The following is a 17,005-nucleotide window of genomic DNA, read 5'->3' as shown; positions in this document are numbered from 1 at the left end:
TCAAGGGTTGGACCTTTTTTGGCTGTATGATATGTTTGGTGGTTTTCGCCCTCCTGAAGTTCTTTTACTTTCATACGGTAAATCTTAATGAAGCAAACGTTTTCGCTCAGTCACATCAGCTCCTCTGGGAGCTTCCTGGAGCAGACAGTGCAAGCTGCGACTGCATGAGGATAAACTAACAAGCACCATGTTTGGGGGCTCTCTAAAGTGACAGGAGGTGTCTAATGGGAGCAGGGGGAATTCTTAAATTTTAATGCCTCGTCTTTTTAATGAACCGTTTGTGAGTGTCTGACCTTTCTCCCCCCTCCTTCGCCTGTTTCAGCTGAATCCGTCGGGCCTGCTTACTATGCCCCGGAGCCCCACCTCAAGCGAGGATGAGATGGCTCAGAGCTTTTCCGACTACTCCGACGACTGTGCCTCCGACAGCTCCCGCGAAGAAACCATCTACGAGACCATAAGGGCCACGGCCGAGCCATCGCAGAGCCGCATGGACGACATTCACATAAACTCGATGGTCATCCGTGTCCTCATTCCCGACCTGCAGCAGACGGTGAGCATCTGTGGAGGACGGAGTGTGAATGTGTAGGAGTCGATGAGAAACATGAACTAGATTTGCTATAAATATTGACGTTAGTATTGATTATCCAGCCTTCTTGGTGAAACCCACTGGTGAATTAATGATGTGTGTTTCAACACCCTATAGCCTCATTTATGGCCTAAAAGCTTTTATTGGGAGCTGGTCCACAGTGACCTCAAGCACAACACAGTACTGTTAATGTATTAGAGCTGCTGGAAAGGCACTCATACTTTCAACTCCACTGTGGAGGGTTATAATCAAGGTCAGCATGCATTTAGCAAACAGGTATATTCAAAAATACATTTAAAAAAAAAAATGTACATGAAGTGGAGTGTGAGTAGAAACAGCATTTCCAGATATTTTGCAAAGTCCCACATGTGCTCCACTGCACTCTCTGATACTCATAGTATTTTCTTTTTAGATCACTAGACCCAGATTTTACGATTTAATTAGAAAAAACTCAGCGACGTACAGCACAGAGATAAAACACATTTGCATGAAAGATGCAAAGAGCTTTGCCATAAGATGAAATACCCTCGTTAACATACAACCATCAGCTTCATTTTTTATTTCAGTTTATACTCATTAGTAGGCCCGCAGTCCCTTTGTAGTGTTGTGATAACCTTTCTTTTAAGTTGTAACGCGTTCTTATCCCTTCCATTCATGTAAGATTTACCTTTAAAGCACATGAAAGCTTTTAGAAGAAGCAAGCATATTAATTATCTGCCTCTAAAAACCTGTTAGAAGGAGCCTGCCGTTTATCCCTTTAAACCCTGAAACCCGCAGACGGGATCGAAAGGCATGTTTTCTTAAAAAAAAACAAAAAAGCTAAAATGCACTATTTATCAGCTAGAAACTGTAAAAACAGAAGGATTTGTCTGATTTGTTTTTTTTTACCTTGTCTTTGAACAAAATTGTGATATGCAACAAATTAACCATTTGCAAAGGCATGACTGACATAATTGTGGCCAACAGTCACATGACAAAGATTCTGTGACTTTTTGGTGAACTGCAGGCAGCAGATGACAAGAGGGAAACAAAACATACTCCATCAATAAAATGGATGCAGCATGGCTCCAGAACAGCATACAAAGGAGCAAATGACTTGTTGGAGGATTCTATCAGCAGGTGGATTTCTTGGGATTATGTGTAGAACAGTGTGAAAAACGTCTTGTTTGTAGAGGTTGTAGAAATGTAAACAGGCCTATCTTTAATATGTCAAGATCCCATTTTGTCAAGTATTCCTAACACCTCTGGGCACTTGAGGAAATGCTATACATGGTGATTCCAGGTTTTCTTCAGTTTTTGCAAAACAAATAGTCAAAAAACTTGACCTCTATTTTTTATTTTAAGAATTATGACATAACTGTTTCCATACCGCACAGAAGACCTTTTTTTTGTTTGTTTGTTTTCTACATTTCTAGCCACCGTTGGGCTGTTTCCATACAGGTGCAGGACTTTATTTTGCAATGCCTGCAGTTAGTAAAAATGGGGTACTTTGGTAAGCTGGCCACAGGAATCATTCACTTACCGTTTTAATGTAAAGCCACTGACTGAACTGAGCTGTGTCCAGCAGGATTCACATGGTGTCTTTTCCCCAGTAACATGCAGTAATGTGTGGGGGCTGAGTAGGCGGCATGTGGGGGGATGAAATATAGACTTGCATGAACATGAGGATGCATGTTTAAATATCTGATGGTAAATAATTGTGGGTTAGACACTGGATTTTGTAGCAATGAATTGCAATGAATGAAGACAGGGACATAAATATGCATGTACACGCAGCATGGTTCAATACTAAACAATACAAGATAACACAGGATCGATCAGTGCAATACATCATCATCAGGTTTGGTCTTGGAACAGGTCACCAGTCTATCACAAGGCTACACTTAGAGACAGACAACCAAGCACACTCACATTCACACCGACAGACAATTTAGAATTACCAATTAACCTCAGCATGTTTTTGGACCTTGTGGAAGCTGGAGAACCCGGAGAGAACCCACACTGCACGGGGAGAACATGCAAACTTCACGCAGAAAGATCCTGGGTGTCCTCACCGGGACGTGAACCGGCGACCATCTTGCTGCGAGGCAACAGTGCTAACCACTGCTCCACCTTGCTGCCCCAAATACATCATGTGAATGTGGAAGTCTTTGGCTTTGCTCAGTTTAAAGCAAAAGTTGACATTTTGAGGAAAACCTTTAATAAATAAGCTATCAGCTTAGCCTGCCTCTGCCTGAAGATACCCAACACCTTTAAAGGCCAAAGTTAGCCCTCAGAACCCCAAGGAGCTTCTGAGCGTTTTTTTTGCTACAATTTGGCGAAATATTGCAACAGGTTAGCGTCGACTATCGGAAGATGCAGAGACGGATAAAGTGACAGTACCTGGGTGGAAAAGTTAAATTCATTCTAGGATTTGTACAACAAATTCTGAACTTGCTAGCTAGTTAGCCTAATAACCAGAATGAGTTGATTCAACGCGTCTCACCTGTCCAGCTTCGCTAAACAAGCTTTAACAACAGCTCAGAAGTCAGTTGACCGAGTTCTGGACATCAAAGAAGAGGACCAGTGGGGTGACACAACTGTAATGCCCCACGATGATGTTACATTACCTGGAAAGATCTCGTTAAGTGGAGGTTGGGGATGGCCCAGTGGGAAGCACCTGCAGAAGAGAAGACCGAGTTACATTTTACTCACTATGGGCTCATTTTTTACTGCAATATAAAGTCCTGTTCCTTAGTGGAAACAGTACAACCATAGCTAGAAGTAGAGAAAAGTCAAAAATGTATTTTTCTCAGCATGACACAGTTGCAATATATAAATCATAAAAAAAGGAAAATGAACTTTTAATTTCTTTGATTATTAATTTTACAAAAAATCATTGAAGTTCAACATTTTTCCAAGTGTCAGTCAATGTTACCAAGAATGGCAAAAAAATAAAAAATAGTGGCGCTACATACTATAGATAATTTACAACTTTGCAGTTTTTAATTACATTTTAAATTTTTTTTGTGGGTTGCAGGTGAGTCATGGCTTCACAGTCGAGAATTTTTAAAGGAGACATAGAACAAAGTGATTTCTGAGAAATGATCACAGTCATTAAGCTTAGATTTGTTTAAGCATCACAACAAAACAACAAAAGTTCAGAGATGGGTCAAATTAGTATTGTTTGAAAAGTTGAAAATCCAATGATTCTTTCAGTTCTTACAGTTTTTGGCTCTTGTAAATTGGGTCATTTTTGTTTTATTTTAAAAGTAATTATTTGGGGTCCAGAGAGTTAATTGCAAAGCAGTCCAGTGCACCACCACCACCACAGGCTGGGAACTCAGTGATAAGAATCATCACCTTTTGCACGTCACCACAAAATGAAAATGTAAAAGCCCTAAAAAAGTAGAATTCATGGCAGAGATGTTGGATTTAATTAGACTTCTCTGGTGTTGCTAATAAAGTGTCCGGCGAGTGTCTGTTTCTTATATCAAAAGATGATGAGTGTATTTCATGTAGTCTGCTTGATCACAAGTATCAGCTCATCACACCTTGACTGTGTGGTGGTAAAGTTTGACGTTTGAAGCCCAAGATGGTCATAAAACATATCGGATGTATGTCTTTAGGTGCAGTTTTAAATCCTTGTCATTTGTTTTAGTTATTGTAGATGCTGAATTCTGTTGCAAACTTGCTTTACTCCACGTTTCTTTCAGTTGTTCTTAGTAGTTCAGTCTCAAACTGCTGCCTGTTTTAATCAGGTGATCAGCATATACAGTAAAACCATTATTTATTTAGGTCGTCTCACTGAGATTGAGATCTCTTTTCCATGTAGACCAACTGTATATCATGGGTACATGCATTTTGTATTTGCTTTTCAATGATTTTACACTAGTTTCAGAAATTTGCATGAGCCTGAGCTCAGCCTCACTGAACTAACGAAGACCTAGAATAAAAACACCACCACTTTAACCACTGACAGCCTCCAAGTCAAGCCGGAAATTCATTTGTATTACCGACGCAACTTTAACAATGGAATCTGTGAATGATTTATGCGTTTTGTTAATTTAATCAGTGGGAATTGTGAAAGTTTCATTTACAGAGCACCACCATGCTTTCATTAGCTGCACACTGTGGCTTTTAATGAAGCCCCAGGTGTACAGTACAGGATGACAATGTGGTGTCTTGTTTCTCTAAAGCCCATGTGGGCCATATATACAGCACCAGCGTGCTACACATGCTGGTGCTGTATATACCACAGATCATATAGCACATGGGCTGTGGCTGTCAATGGATGTTGCTTTGCTGTCAGTTCTAGTGAAGGTTTGGATGCAAAGGTTTATCATCAAAGACCAGCATTGCCTAAGTGTAACTCCCTGTGGAAGAGCAGCTGGAGGTACTGTACAGTAGTTTCATGTGGGTCTAATGGAGCTTTGTACTGTAGCTATTTGTTTGATGTGTGTATCTCCTCGGGGGTTGAGAGCTGTACACTGGATTTCCATGACAGTACAATGAGCAATTCCTCATCATGTGCAGGCAGAACAAAGCAGAAGCCCACAAGAAGAAGAAAGGGAGAGGAGCCAGCATGGCAACAACTGGGTAGAGGTCCGCTTTCAGCCACCTGATGTCCCTCTGTACAGAGTTTACCTCCATTCTGACTCTAGTTTTCTTTTTCACCACGCACCTCTCGTTAGTCACGTTGTTAAATTCCTCCCTGATGACGCCAACACAAGGAAAGTAACAGTTTAAAACAGAAGATCACTTGAATGTCAGAAGATTCCAAAGTACAACACTTGTCAGTATTCGCAGAATCTTAGAGGTGAAAAATAATTAAACTAAAATAAAAACTACTTCAGAAAGATGATATTTAAAAGGCTTGAAAGTGCAAACTCAATGCAACAATATGTGTGATCACCAAACTAAATTGAGTCCACCTGTGATTTCCAATCAGCCCAACTGCATGAACGTGATTACAAAATACCTCACGCTCAGTTTTGGAGCTGTGAGTTCTGGCTTTGGGATGTCAGCATCACGGCTCCACATGAAAAAAAATTGCAAGAGGAACTGAATATCTGATTGTAAGAGACAAAGCGATACAGGAACATTGATCAACAGCTAAAAGTCAGTGGAAACACAGTCTAGCCGTAATCTGGAGGCATAGAATTAGCTGTAATACCATTAATCAGAGCTGCAGTGTTTGTCTCTCTAAAATTACACCACAGACAGTGTGCTACATTCACTGTCCACCTCTGAAAAATAGATGGGCTCGTAGTTCAGACGTGGCACAGGGGTTATCAGTGGAAATCAGAGTTACTGTGACAGCTCAGACAGTGTGAAGGACATTACATAATGTCGACCTATATGGACGGCATCCAAGAATAAAAAAAACAAAAAAATAACTTGCTCTTTGGATAGAACTTTGATAGAAATAGAACTTTGCTAAAGAACATGAAAAAAAACCTGATGAATATTGGGAACCCATTCTTTTGTCAGGTGAATTTTTTCGGTTCAGTTTGGGTTCGGCACATTTGCAATTAATGTGACCAAGACCACCACAGTGAATGCATAGTCCTGACAGTGAAGCACGAGTTGGGAGTGTGATGATATGGGGTTGCATGAGTGGAAAAGTTGTTGAGGAGATTACATTTGTAGGTGGCACCATGAATGCCTGTAGAAATACCAAAATACTGTCTACCAAGATGACTCCCAGTCTGCAGAAGAGGAATATTATGGCACGATAGTACTCCTTTTCTAAAAAAAAAAAAAACAAACAAAAAAAAACGGTGAAACATATGATCTGGAGAAGTCATCTGACTCGAGTCCAAGGGAGCAGCTTTGTTGTATACTTTACGTCCATTAGCAGCTGCTTCAGAGCACTTTGTAAAAGCTGTGGTAACTTACTGAATAGCAAATCTTAAGAGAATAAAGGAGACGTGTGTGAGTGTGTGCATGATTGTGTGTAATCTAGTGAAGTTGGATGGTACAGCATTGACCCAGTGATGAACTCATGACCCTTTGATGTAATTAGCTGTGTGGTTGTATGTGTGTGTTCACATGTGCGCTAAGCCCTCTCACATGTATGCACTAATGCCTCTGATTTCACATTCATCACTGAGCACTCAGCGGTGCCACTTGATCACATGATTGAGTCCCACAGGCCACTTTGAAATCAAACTCATGCAGCTGAATAATTGAAGCACACACAGTCTCACAACACGTGCATATACTCCAGCTCCGACGCTGCGATGCTGTCTGGTCAGAAGTTAGCTTCTGCAGGGAGAACATTTTACTGCTAGTTTTTCATCCATTTATAGGATCCATTATCTATACATCCATTATCTATACACCGCTTAATCCTCACTAGAGTCGCAGGGGGCTGGAGTCTATCCCAGCTGACTCAGGGTGAAGGCAGGGGACACCCTGGACAGGTCACCAGTCTATCACAGGGCTACACTTAGAGACAGACAACCAAGCACACTCACATTCACACCTACGGACAATTTAGAATCACCAATTAACCTCAACATGTTTCTGGACTTGTGGGAGGAAGCCGGAGAACATGCAAATGCAGAAAGATTCCGTTGCCCCTACCGGGACGCAAACCGGCAACCTTCTTGCAGCGAGGCAACAGCGCTAACCACCGAGCCACCTTGCAGTCCCATTTATAGGATGTGATTGTTAATCAATACAGCTGTTTGCTATCAACACCTGTAAAATCTGTGTATGTTAAACATAGAAAGTACAATGTTTTCGCTTTGAAATGTAGCAGTGGAAGGAGAAAGTATCATGAAATGGACGTATCCAAGTGAAGTACCGCAAAATTGTACCAGAGTAAAACGTACTTATTTACTTTCCACAAGTGCAAACTGGCTACAGCAAAGGTATATGGATCTCACTTTGTCCTTCAGCTTCTTGTTATTTTGTTAGGCTATCGCCTCCTGGCTCCACCTGCATATTCATTCACATGACAATAATCTTGATCTTCTCATTTGACTCTTGGCAAGAAAGCAAATACGTGTTTTCCCCAAACACTGAACTCCTTATCTTTTAACTAGATTTCATTCGGAAATTGTCATCAATTAGCTTCCCGACTAAAGCAGCTGGTCCTCTCCTTCACACAAGCCAAAACTACTTCACACAAGCCAAAACTACAAAGACATCTTGGATCGAAACAGGCAGATGCAGGGAGTGGCAACGCTTTCTTGTCCCCACTAACTTTTCTGTGTCCTTGGTTCTTCCACAAATCTTCCACTGTCCTCAAATAAGCTTTTTTTCCTCACTTTATCTCATCTATCTCCCCCTGCATCTCATGCCAGTACACAGTTCTTACATCCAGATGGAGACGGCATCTTTTCATAGATAATTTCTGCTAATAATTCAAAGATTGGACAGAGTGGCAGATTTGAGTTTCGACAAGCAAGACTGTTGCTTTGAATGCTTGGATAACGGAGGATGGAGGGTTTGTGAACACTGGAAAGCCGCTTAGGATTTCACTGCCTGCTATGGTCATATGCTCAACCCAACTATCGCCAAACCAAGACTGATGTCATGCAAAGGCAGTAGCTACAGCAATGGTTTAGTGTCTGAAATCACCTTAAATGGGCTTAAAATTCTGGCGTATTTCCCCCCCTGGGTCTTATTCTCACTCTGACTATGGGTCATGCCAGTTTTACTTTCACCATCTCCATCACAGAACTTTAGTTTGCCAGAAGGTTGCCTCAGAACCAGATCCCAGTGGATTGTAATCGACAGGGGAGTGATTTGTGTAATGACTTCACTTTTAGACGCTTTATTTAAAGAGCTTAAACTTAAAAGCAATGGCGATGAATGGATGGAGAAAGGGCAAAATTTGTCTCCAGTCATTCCAAGTTGCTCTGTGATTCCAGGTAACATGTGGCAGAGTGGTGGTATAAAGAAAAAAAAAAAAACAGGGGTCAAAGTTGAACGATTTCAGCTCTATGGAAATGTTGGTGGAAAGTATCTAGGTATGTTTTTTAAGTAGATGTACTTTTTTTTTCCTCAAGTCTTTCCATTTTATACTGCTTTATTCTTCACTCTACTACATTTCAGACGGATGTATTGTACCTTCTACTCCATTAAGTTTATCTAACAACTGTAGTTACTTTTAAGATAGATATTTCAGACTATAGATATGACAAGCTTTTAAAATACAGCACATCATACAGAAAAAAACAGTGCTTTTCAACCTTTTTGGCTTCTTACAACAATCAGTGCATAGTCAGGGTCACATTTCAGATGTCTACAAGTGGGGCTCCAACAAATCACAAGTTGTCCCTCGAAATTTCTCACATGGGTTCATTTCTGTAAACGTTCAAATGTTCCAATATCTCAGCAAAAATCAAAGATTGAAGAAAAACTAAAAACAGGTTTGTGTATCAGAACTTTTAGCGTCTTTCCTCCCCCATTAATCATTGGAGTTATCTTCTATCTCTGTATTTAAAACAGTATTTAAAGTGGTTCAAACTGGCTTCACCTGCAGCAGCTGCAACAGTAACTTGCTGCTGACAACCTGATGCTTCAATGTTAATCATCTAATGATGGTCCATATAACAATATTTCAGTCAGAGGGATCAAACCTGTACTTTCACTGTAACACTTGGACTACATTTTGCTTGTATGTATTTAGGTAGGATTTTTCATGCATGACTTTTACTTGTAATGTAGATCTGAATACTTCTTCCATTATTGCTGGTGTCAACAAAGACATGCAGTTTGGATATTCACACCTGCTGTTGGGCCGGTTGCAACACACAGCAATAAGAAATGGTGGAGATGATATTGATTGACTTGTTGGATTACAGCAGGTCTTCACTTCAAGAGGCCTCTTCATTGTATCTCATCTTGTCAGTCGTGTTTCTAAATCTCAACACTCCTGAAGTGTTGTCTAGTTTGACCACTGAAGAACTGAAGACTCTTTCTGTGCTGATGGAACCCTCACCACCACACACCATAACCGCTGAAAAAACATTGATTCCCAGCTCTCTGGAAACTTAATAAATATGTTCGAGCTTCTGTCCAGAGCTGAGGAGGCAGCAATAATGGCAGCGGATGGAAATTTGCCACCATAATAAACCAACAGAAGGAAAAAGGGCCATATCAGCCCAAACAGCCCCGGCCAGATGCCAGACATCTGCTTCTGTATACCTTCAACCCTTCATGTTCCCATCCTCTCCTCGACTCTCCTCTGCCCACTCCACGCCAGGCGAGAGGATTAGAGTGTGGCAGAGTTCACAGCCTGCTCATCCCCTCAGCCTTTATCACAGACTCAGGGCTGCTATCGCCGACTGAGCAGCACATCCAGCTGTAAACGCTCATAGACTCTTCCTGAATGCCGCGGCACTGCGCCCATAATCCTCTCTGATTCAAAAATCCCGTATTGTGTTTTTTTTTTTCCACTGAAACTGGGGAAGACCAGGGGGCAGCAGGGTTGTGTCAATTACATGTCCATTGAGCGAAGTGGCCCTGTTCAGCATGTAGCACTGCAATAATAAAACAATAAAAAGGTTTGCCAGCACGACGTGGCACCCATAGTTTATTTGTAGTAACTGGGGCAGGGTTTGTGTTATTAAAGCACCAATTTGGATGTGTCTGAACCATTTTGATTGGGCACCATTGTTCTGTGATTCTATTTTAATCCTCTCATCAGTCTTATGTCCCAACCTATTTGCATCTGTCAGTCAAAAGTTGGACGTCAGGTTCTCAATGTCTGTCACAAGTTGATAACATTACACTGCTTTGCTTTCTTATTATTTCCAAGATGAATATTTCATTTGTTTTGATTGCTGTAACTGCCTGCCAACACTCAAGTCATCACTTTCTAATCAGTTTTTCCTCTTTTCTTCCCTCACTCATTTCCGCGCTCTACTCTGCTGCTTAAACTCAACCAGAAATGCATGCGGTTCAACCCGGATGCCACGGTCTGGGTTGCCAAGCAGCGGATCCTGTGTACACTTAATCAGAGCCTGAAGGACGTCCTCAACTATGGGCTCTTCCAACCAGCCAGCAACGGGAGGGATGGCAAGTTCCTGGATGAAGAACGCATCCTTCGAGAGTACCCCCAACCAATCAGCAAGGGCGTTCCATCTTTGGAGGTAAACTGTTGGTTTGTTAGATTATTATTTAAAGAGCCCATATTCTGCCTTTTGTGTTGTTGTGCATGTTAAAGGATGGCAAACTTACAAAGCCCAAAGTCCACCCAAAAGGGAGTTGTATTCACCCACAGTAAACACTGCTTCTTACCTGCCAGAAAAGCCTCATTTGAAGTCCAGGCTTTTCTTCTGTATCATCACTATGTAGCACATTTTCACACAGGAGCAGTTTGACCCTCAAAAAAAGGAGCATGTCCTGCTCAAGCTACATCCCTGTACTCAGAGATCTGGGGTTACAATACGCTACTAACAACGTTATCTCACTTTTATTGGGCTGATCAATCAGAGCAGACTGGGCTTTTAAATGAACAGGAGCTTGTAAATGTGTGTAATATAAGTTCTTGGACGGGATGTACCTGTAAAGACAATTTCCCTGAGGTACCCTACCAAAGGGATCAATAAAGTTTTATTTTATCTTATCTCTTAAAATGACTTTCATGTGATTAGTTACAGATTAAAACAGTTTTGGTAAGGCTGTTAGCTGTTTGCATTATTCTGGTCAATGTTTACTCTTTAGAGTAACAGTTTCTCAATTTCTCATCAAAGTTTGTCCCTGTTAGGGATGTTGGTGAAAATATATTAACTGATAAGCCAGAAGACGAGAGCTTGCATGTCAGAAAATGTATTTTAGATTAGGTGTAGTACCTGGTTGCACCACCTGTTTAATGACTGCAGCTCGTTTGCTGTATTTAACACTGTAGTGACACGAGGAGGCAGTCACTTCAACAACGGACAGTTTCAGTGTTGGAACTGAGAGTATTGTGTATACCTGGCAATGAGCCACCATGACGGAGACTTCTGTAATGGTTCATGGCTTCTGGCCAGCACTCATTTATAGAAGACGAGCTGAAGGTTACGGGGACAGCGTTCCTGCAGGCCAATGGCTAATGTGACTGAGCCAATTTTGCAGCGCGTGTTAAGTGTCCGCTGTACTTCAGTTGTCTTAACAATGAATCAACTATTAATTAAAAACGCAGCTGAGTATCAGTTAAGAAGATTGTTGAAAACTAGTATTCCTAATCCTTCTCTTGATAAATGTGTACTTGGTTTATAATACCGCACTGCCACCCAACTCTATTCAGCACCTGTGCAACTGGATTCATTTACTACAGGGTACACGAAACTGCTGGAACAGGAGTTGTATGTATATAGACAAAGGCCTGTTAAAGTAAATCATAACTGAAATATTGACCCAAAATACTAAAGCCCTCAGAGAAAATATATATGATCTAATTTCAAATTTCACAGTCTTCCAGTGCAGAAACAATGAAAGTAATGAAAGGTGCTGTAAATAAAAAGGACACATCTTTGGCTTTATCCCCTGGTGATCCTCCTTCCAGAGGAACAATTGCTTTCGAGATGCACCCAGAGGTGTAAAGTAAACAATGTATGACTGAGAGTCTTCAGGTAAAGGTTATTGGCTCCCAAACGTATACGGTTATTGGAACAGAAATTTAATAGAAGCCTTGCTGGAGCCATTGCTTTGCTTTGGAGCTTTTCTTAATAATTTGTCTTTCTCTCAACAGTTCCGCTACAAGAGCCGAGTCTACAGGCAGCCCAACGTTGATGAGAAACAGATTGCCAAGCTTCACACAAAGGTAAGAGTTTTGTCAAGAAGAGGAAGCCCTTTCTTTGTGAAAATGCACTCTTGCTCTCAAACAGAGACTGCGGATAATTTATCACAGTATCACAAGAGCGGGCTTTGATTGCAAGAGGAAACTGGTTATGCAAATACAGCAGCACAACACTTGGATTTGTTTACAGCATTTTCTCTACCTGTGTACACGTGAAATTATCAATGAGCTTTTAAGCAGCACAGTTATACTGAATGGGTATTAAAAAAATGCCACAGAGGAAAAGCATATTGGAAAGTATATCTGGGAGGATAAAACACACAGTTTTCACCAGAGGATTTAGTTTCTGGGCGCTTGGAGCAGCAAATAAATGCTTTGAGGAAACTGGGTAGAGGCGGCTGAATCACTCTTTTGTTATTGGTCAGCTTTCCTTTATTCGACTCTGTTTTGTAGAAGTGGGAAGCATTGCCAGCTCGGAGACAAACTCGCATGAGCAGCTGAGAAGACAAAGAAATTCAAGAAAAAAGATGTCACACGACCGCCCACCTCAGTCTGACTGTCGCTCGGCCTCTGGGAGGTGCGGTGTGAAAACACCACAGCCATGACTGCCTCACACCAACAGCGATGCCAAAATGAAATAATAAAGCACTCTCACAGATTGCATTTTCTATTTAGCAGCTTCACTGTTTGATTGGATTAGGAGAGTGTTAGTGTATGTTTGGTTTGGCAGCTTGAACTGTGTGACGGGGGAATAGTGAAGGAAGAACACGCTTTCCTGTCAGTTTGGGCTCATTTAGTGCTTTTGTGTTCCTCTGCAATGGTCAAGAACAATCTGTGAGCTCACAAGGAGACTTTTTTTCTTTCCTGGCAGTCCAACAGCAGACTGCTCCTACTCTCCATCTCTGTCCCTCCCACATGAATTGAAAGAAATTTCTACAGTAAATTGAAGATATTTAGCTTCTTCATCGCCGTGTAAGGCTAGCTCTGGGCTGCTGTCCCACAGCTACTGTTAATCCTGTAGTGCAGCCAAAGCATAAGTGTCTCTGGCAGCTCCCTGTTAGCAGCACACTGGGAAACTGTCTGACAGCTGCTCTAATTCTACATCCGAATGCAGGGAAGAGAGGACAGGAGATGGGAACCAACTAGAAAGAAAAGAACATGTTTTATAAATATGGAAGTGGAACATGAAAACATGCACTCAAACAAGTTTGCAAAAAAGTCATTAGTAGGAAAATGTGGTTCTTCTTTGAAAGATGTCGAGTTGTTTCTTGGCTTGATCCAACTTTTCGGAGCTAATCCTGTTTGCCATGCAGTCTGGTGCTCCGTGGTTGGCTGGAGCTCACATTGAGACAGCCAATCAACCGTCAGTCTCCCAACCTGTTTTCAGCAAAGGGAGAAACAGAGGGAGAAAGAGAAGGCACCATCCTTCAGACTCTGAATCACCAAGCCTGCAGACATCAGCACACAAACACACACGGGGGACATATCAGCTACATTAAGGAAAACATTGCATGAAAAAACAAGGACGTGTACATGAACTCCTGACATTTCCAGGTATTAAAACTGCAGTGACTCATTGTGGTATTTGTGGTAAAACTTGCTTTGTTTAACTGAGTCCGTTCAAATTATTTCATGGTCTCAGTAAAAATAACAGAGCTTATTTATATAACACTAAACAATATCAGCATGTACAATGGGCTTTACAGTGCAGTCCTTTCATACAATTATACATTCCCAGTCCTTGAAGTGGAGATTTCTGGCTCAGAGCAAGAGCATTGTAAAATTCCATCCTTTTTATTTTTAGAATAAAATCACAGAAATCACCACAAAACACACCCACTTTATTACTTACATGAAGACAATTTCCTTTTACATAATAAGTTGAATATGCAAATGATATGCAAATGATGTAGCAACTCATTTAGTGTGTGTTTATTTGCATTAATAGCCAATAGACAAAGGTCTGTAAAAGAAACACCTAGATGTTAATGTGTATTTTGGACGTTTTCCTCCAAAGAAGATACATGTTATGGGAGCAAAACGTCCTAAAATCTCAAAATTGACCAATAGTATTAACAAAGCATGTTTTTGCATGTAGTGCTTAAAAGATATTGTTGAATCAATTTGAATCAGTTATCCATGAATCTGTTTTGTTTTCAGCAACAAGCTAGTTTTCGGTGGATTAGTAAAACCTATGAAATCTCATAGCTAATGAAGACATCAGTAATGTGGAAATGTGTGGCCAATCAAGAGCAATAAACAATAATTCACTGTAGCAATACAAGCTCACAGAAAAATGACAAATTGCTTTATCAGTGTGTGACTTTCAGTGCGTACTGGGGCAGTTAGCAGCCAAGTGTGAAGCGGCCAGAATGGGAACTGGTAGACTGGTCCCTCTGGTTAGTGGGGGAGCTGCTGCGCCAAGTAAAGGATCTTGTTCATGAGTGATGGGAAAATGGAGCGTGAAATGGACGGACTGATTTGGAGCAGCATCAGCAGTAATGCAGGCGTTACACCAGACCATTGTGGTGAAGAGGGAGCTGAGCCAGAGGGAAAAGCTCTTGATTTACCTGTCGGTCTATGTTCTAACTCTAACCTATCATCATGAGCTCTAGATAGACACTGAAAGAATGGGATTCAGCCAAGTAGAAATCTGGGACATCCAGCTTGGGGGGAAACAACGGTATTATATATCTCATCTGGCCAAGGAATGCCTCAAGTTCCACCAAGAGGAACTGGAAAACGTTGCTCAGTACAGGGAAATCTGGACAGCCCTATTTAACCTGCTGCCACCATGACCTAAAATGAGAAAGAAAATGGATACATTGCTGGGACAGTTTTAGGGTTCTGATATTGTGCATGATGGCTTATTATTATATTTTACTGGGACACGAGGTAGAACTGAGCCAAATTAGTTTCACCTGTGCTTTTCCTGCTATGACAAGTCAAAATGCCTGCTGTAAAAAGGATCTGTAAGAAGAACGAATTTTTAAAATAATAATTGAAAACTTTTTGCAGGGATGTCCCAAACAGATTCACAGATTTAAATGTACAGGAGCAGGCTGGCTAGGTATGCTAGAGGGCAATAAAAAGCACTGACGTTTAGATCCCACATGCAGGATTGGAATAGACCCTGCTCAGGCATGTGGTAATGCTAATGTATTGGCTAAATGAAGCTTGATCCATTGTTGATCAGTTGATTAGACTAACCTACCTTTCACACTGCCCTGAATAAGTGCTGTGTGGGAACACAATGGATCAGAACAACCCTACCTTCATGTCAACTCCCACCCCATGTTCCTGCCTTTTTACTCCTCCTCATTTATTCTTGTGCTTTTCTTTCCGTTCCGTTCTTTTATTGCTACCCATTGTCGTTTTCTTCTTCTTCTTCTGCTATCTCATTCTTCTTTCCTCATTTTCTCCTCTCCTTTGGGGAGCTGCTCTCTTATCTATTTTTATCATGTGGCCTGGAAAGAAAGCAGACGGAACAGAACAGAACAGAATGGAGCAGCCATCCCACTCTTCACAATCGCCACTCTGAATCCTGTCATGTCCCCTCCTCCTGCGCTTTCACTTCCCTTCTATTCCACCTTAAATTCCTCCATCTTTATCTGCAAGTGTCTCTCAGCTTTGCACTGTTTTCCTAAACGTTTCCACTTCTCAACTCACCTCAGTTATGTTTGACCCTCTACACCTCTCTCTAGCTCAACTTCTATTTCCGTCTGTTTTTGCAGCTCAGAACCTGTATCCTGTCTTTTTTTTTGCTCTCTCACACCCACCACCATTTGTTCTTTCTTCTTACTGTAATGGCTCTTTCTGTTGTGTGCTTGCACAGGCCAATCTGAGGAAGTTCATGGACCTCATTCAGCATAATCAGGTGGACAAAGTGGCGAAGATGTTGGAGAGAGGCTTTGATCCCAACTACCATGACAGTGATACTGGTGGTAAGGCTGAATGCACACAAGCACAGATACAAACATTGCACACTCACTGGTGCAGATATCAGCTGCAAAACGGTAAAATGTCAGTTTGTGTCTTTACTTATGTGTTCTACCTTAACAAAGAAAATACGCAAATCTAGTATCTACATTCTGCACAAGGAAAACTGGATAAAGAGCAAGCTATTCATCGAGTTCTGCAGAATTACATCCTCCAGTCTGACCATCAATAACCTCAATTCATGCCAAGTGGCCTAGTTCCAGAAAGTGTTCATCACTCTGAACATAATGTACTCACATCATGGTCACTGGCTGCTTCTTGCACAAGCTTTGTTGACTTTGAGACTTAGATGCAGGTATAGAATTACTTGTACGGGATGTAGGTTAACAAGAAATTAGAGACATACGAGTGTCGTTTCCAGAGCCGAGGTTAGTAGTTCAAATCCCCTGTTAAAGGATCCATTTCAGAGGTTTTTATTTGTCCAACATTTTGGACCTGGTTTTAAAGTAAGAGACCAAACTGGAAATATAAGGACAAACATAAAAAATAAGGAAAGACCAAGTATAGTGACATCTGGTCCAAAATGTGGTTGACCAGTACATACATAAATCATTTCTTACTTACTACTTGTTGTGGCTGTGTAGATGCTGTTCAGGTTTTATATACTTGGATTTTGAAGTATTTGCTTCTGAAAAATGAAGGAGTAGGGGTGAATGGGGTTTTGTAGTGAACCACAGAAAATCTCAGTACACTGAAAT

General features: G+C 41.2%; 1 protein-coding gene across 1 annotated transcript in view; it reads left to right on the top strand.

The window, feature by feature from the left end:
• Positions 1-346: 346 nt before the first annotated feature.
• LOC103359680 (SH3 and multiple ankyrin repeat domains protein 3-like) overlaps positions 347-17,005 on the top strand; it is a gene marked incomplete at its 3' end in the record, with an annotated part of 36,197 nt that continues 19,538 nt past the window's right edge. Inside the window, exons 1-4 of the mRNA XM_008285150.1 lie at positions 347-550; positions 10,474-10,677; positions 12,261-12,332; positions 16,144-16,252. Of these exons, the coding sequence (XP_008283372.1) occupies positions 347-550; positions 10,474-10,677; positions 12,261-12,332; positions 16,144-16,252 (589 nt within the window). The remainder of the gene's footprint in view (positions 551-10,473; positions 10,678-12,260; positions 12,333-16,143; positions 16,253-17,005) is intronic.

Source organism: Stegastes partitus, unplaced genomic scaffold (genome assembly GCF_000690725.1).
Source record: "Stegastes partitus isolate 25-593 unplaced genomic scaffold, Stegastes_partitus-1.0.2 Scaffold388, whole genome shotgun sequence".
In the NCBI taxonomy this organism is placed as follows: Eukaryota; Metazoa; Chordata; class Actinopteri; family Pomacentridae; genus Stegastes; species Stegastes partitus.
The sequence above is the reverse complement of the archived record's forward strand: the minus strand, read 5'-3'. Positions and strand labels throughout refer to the sequence as shown.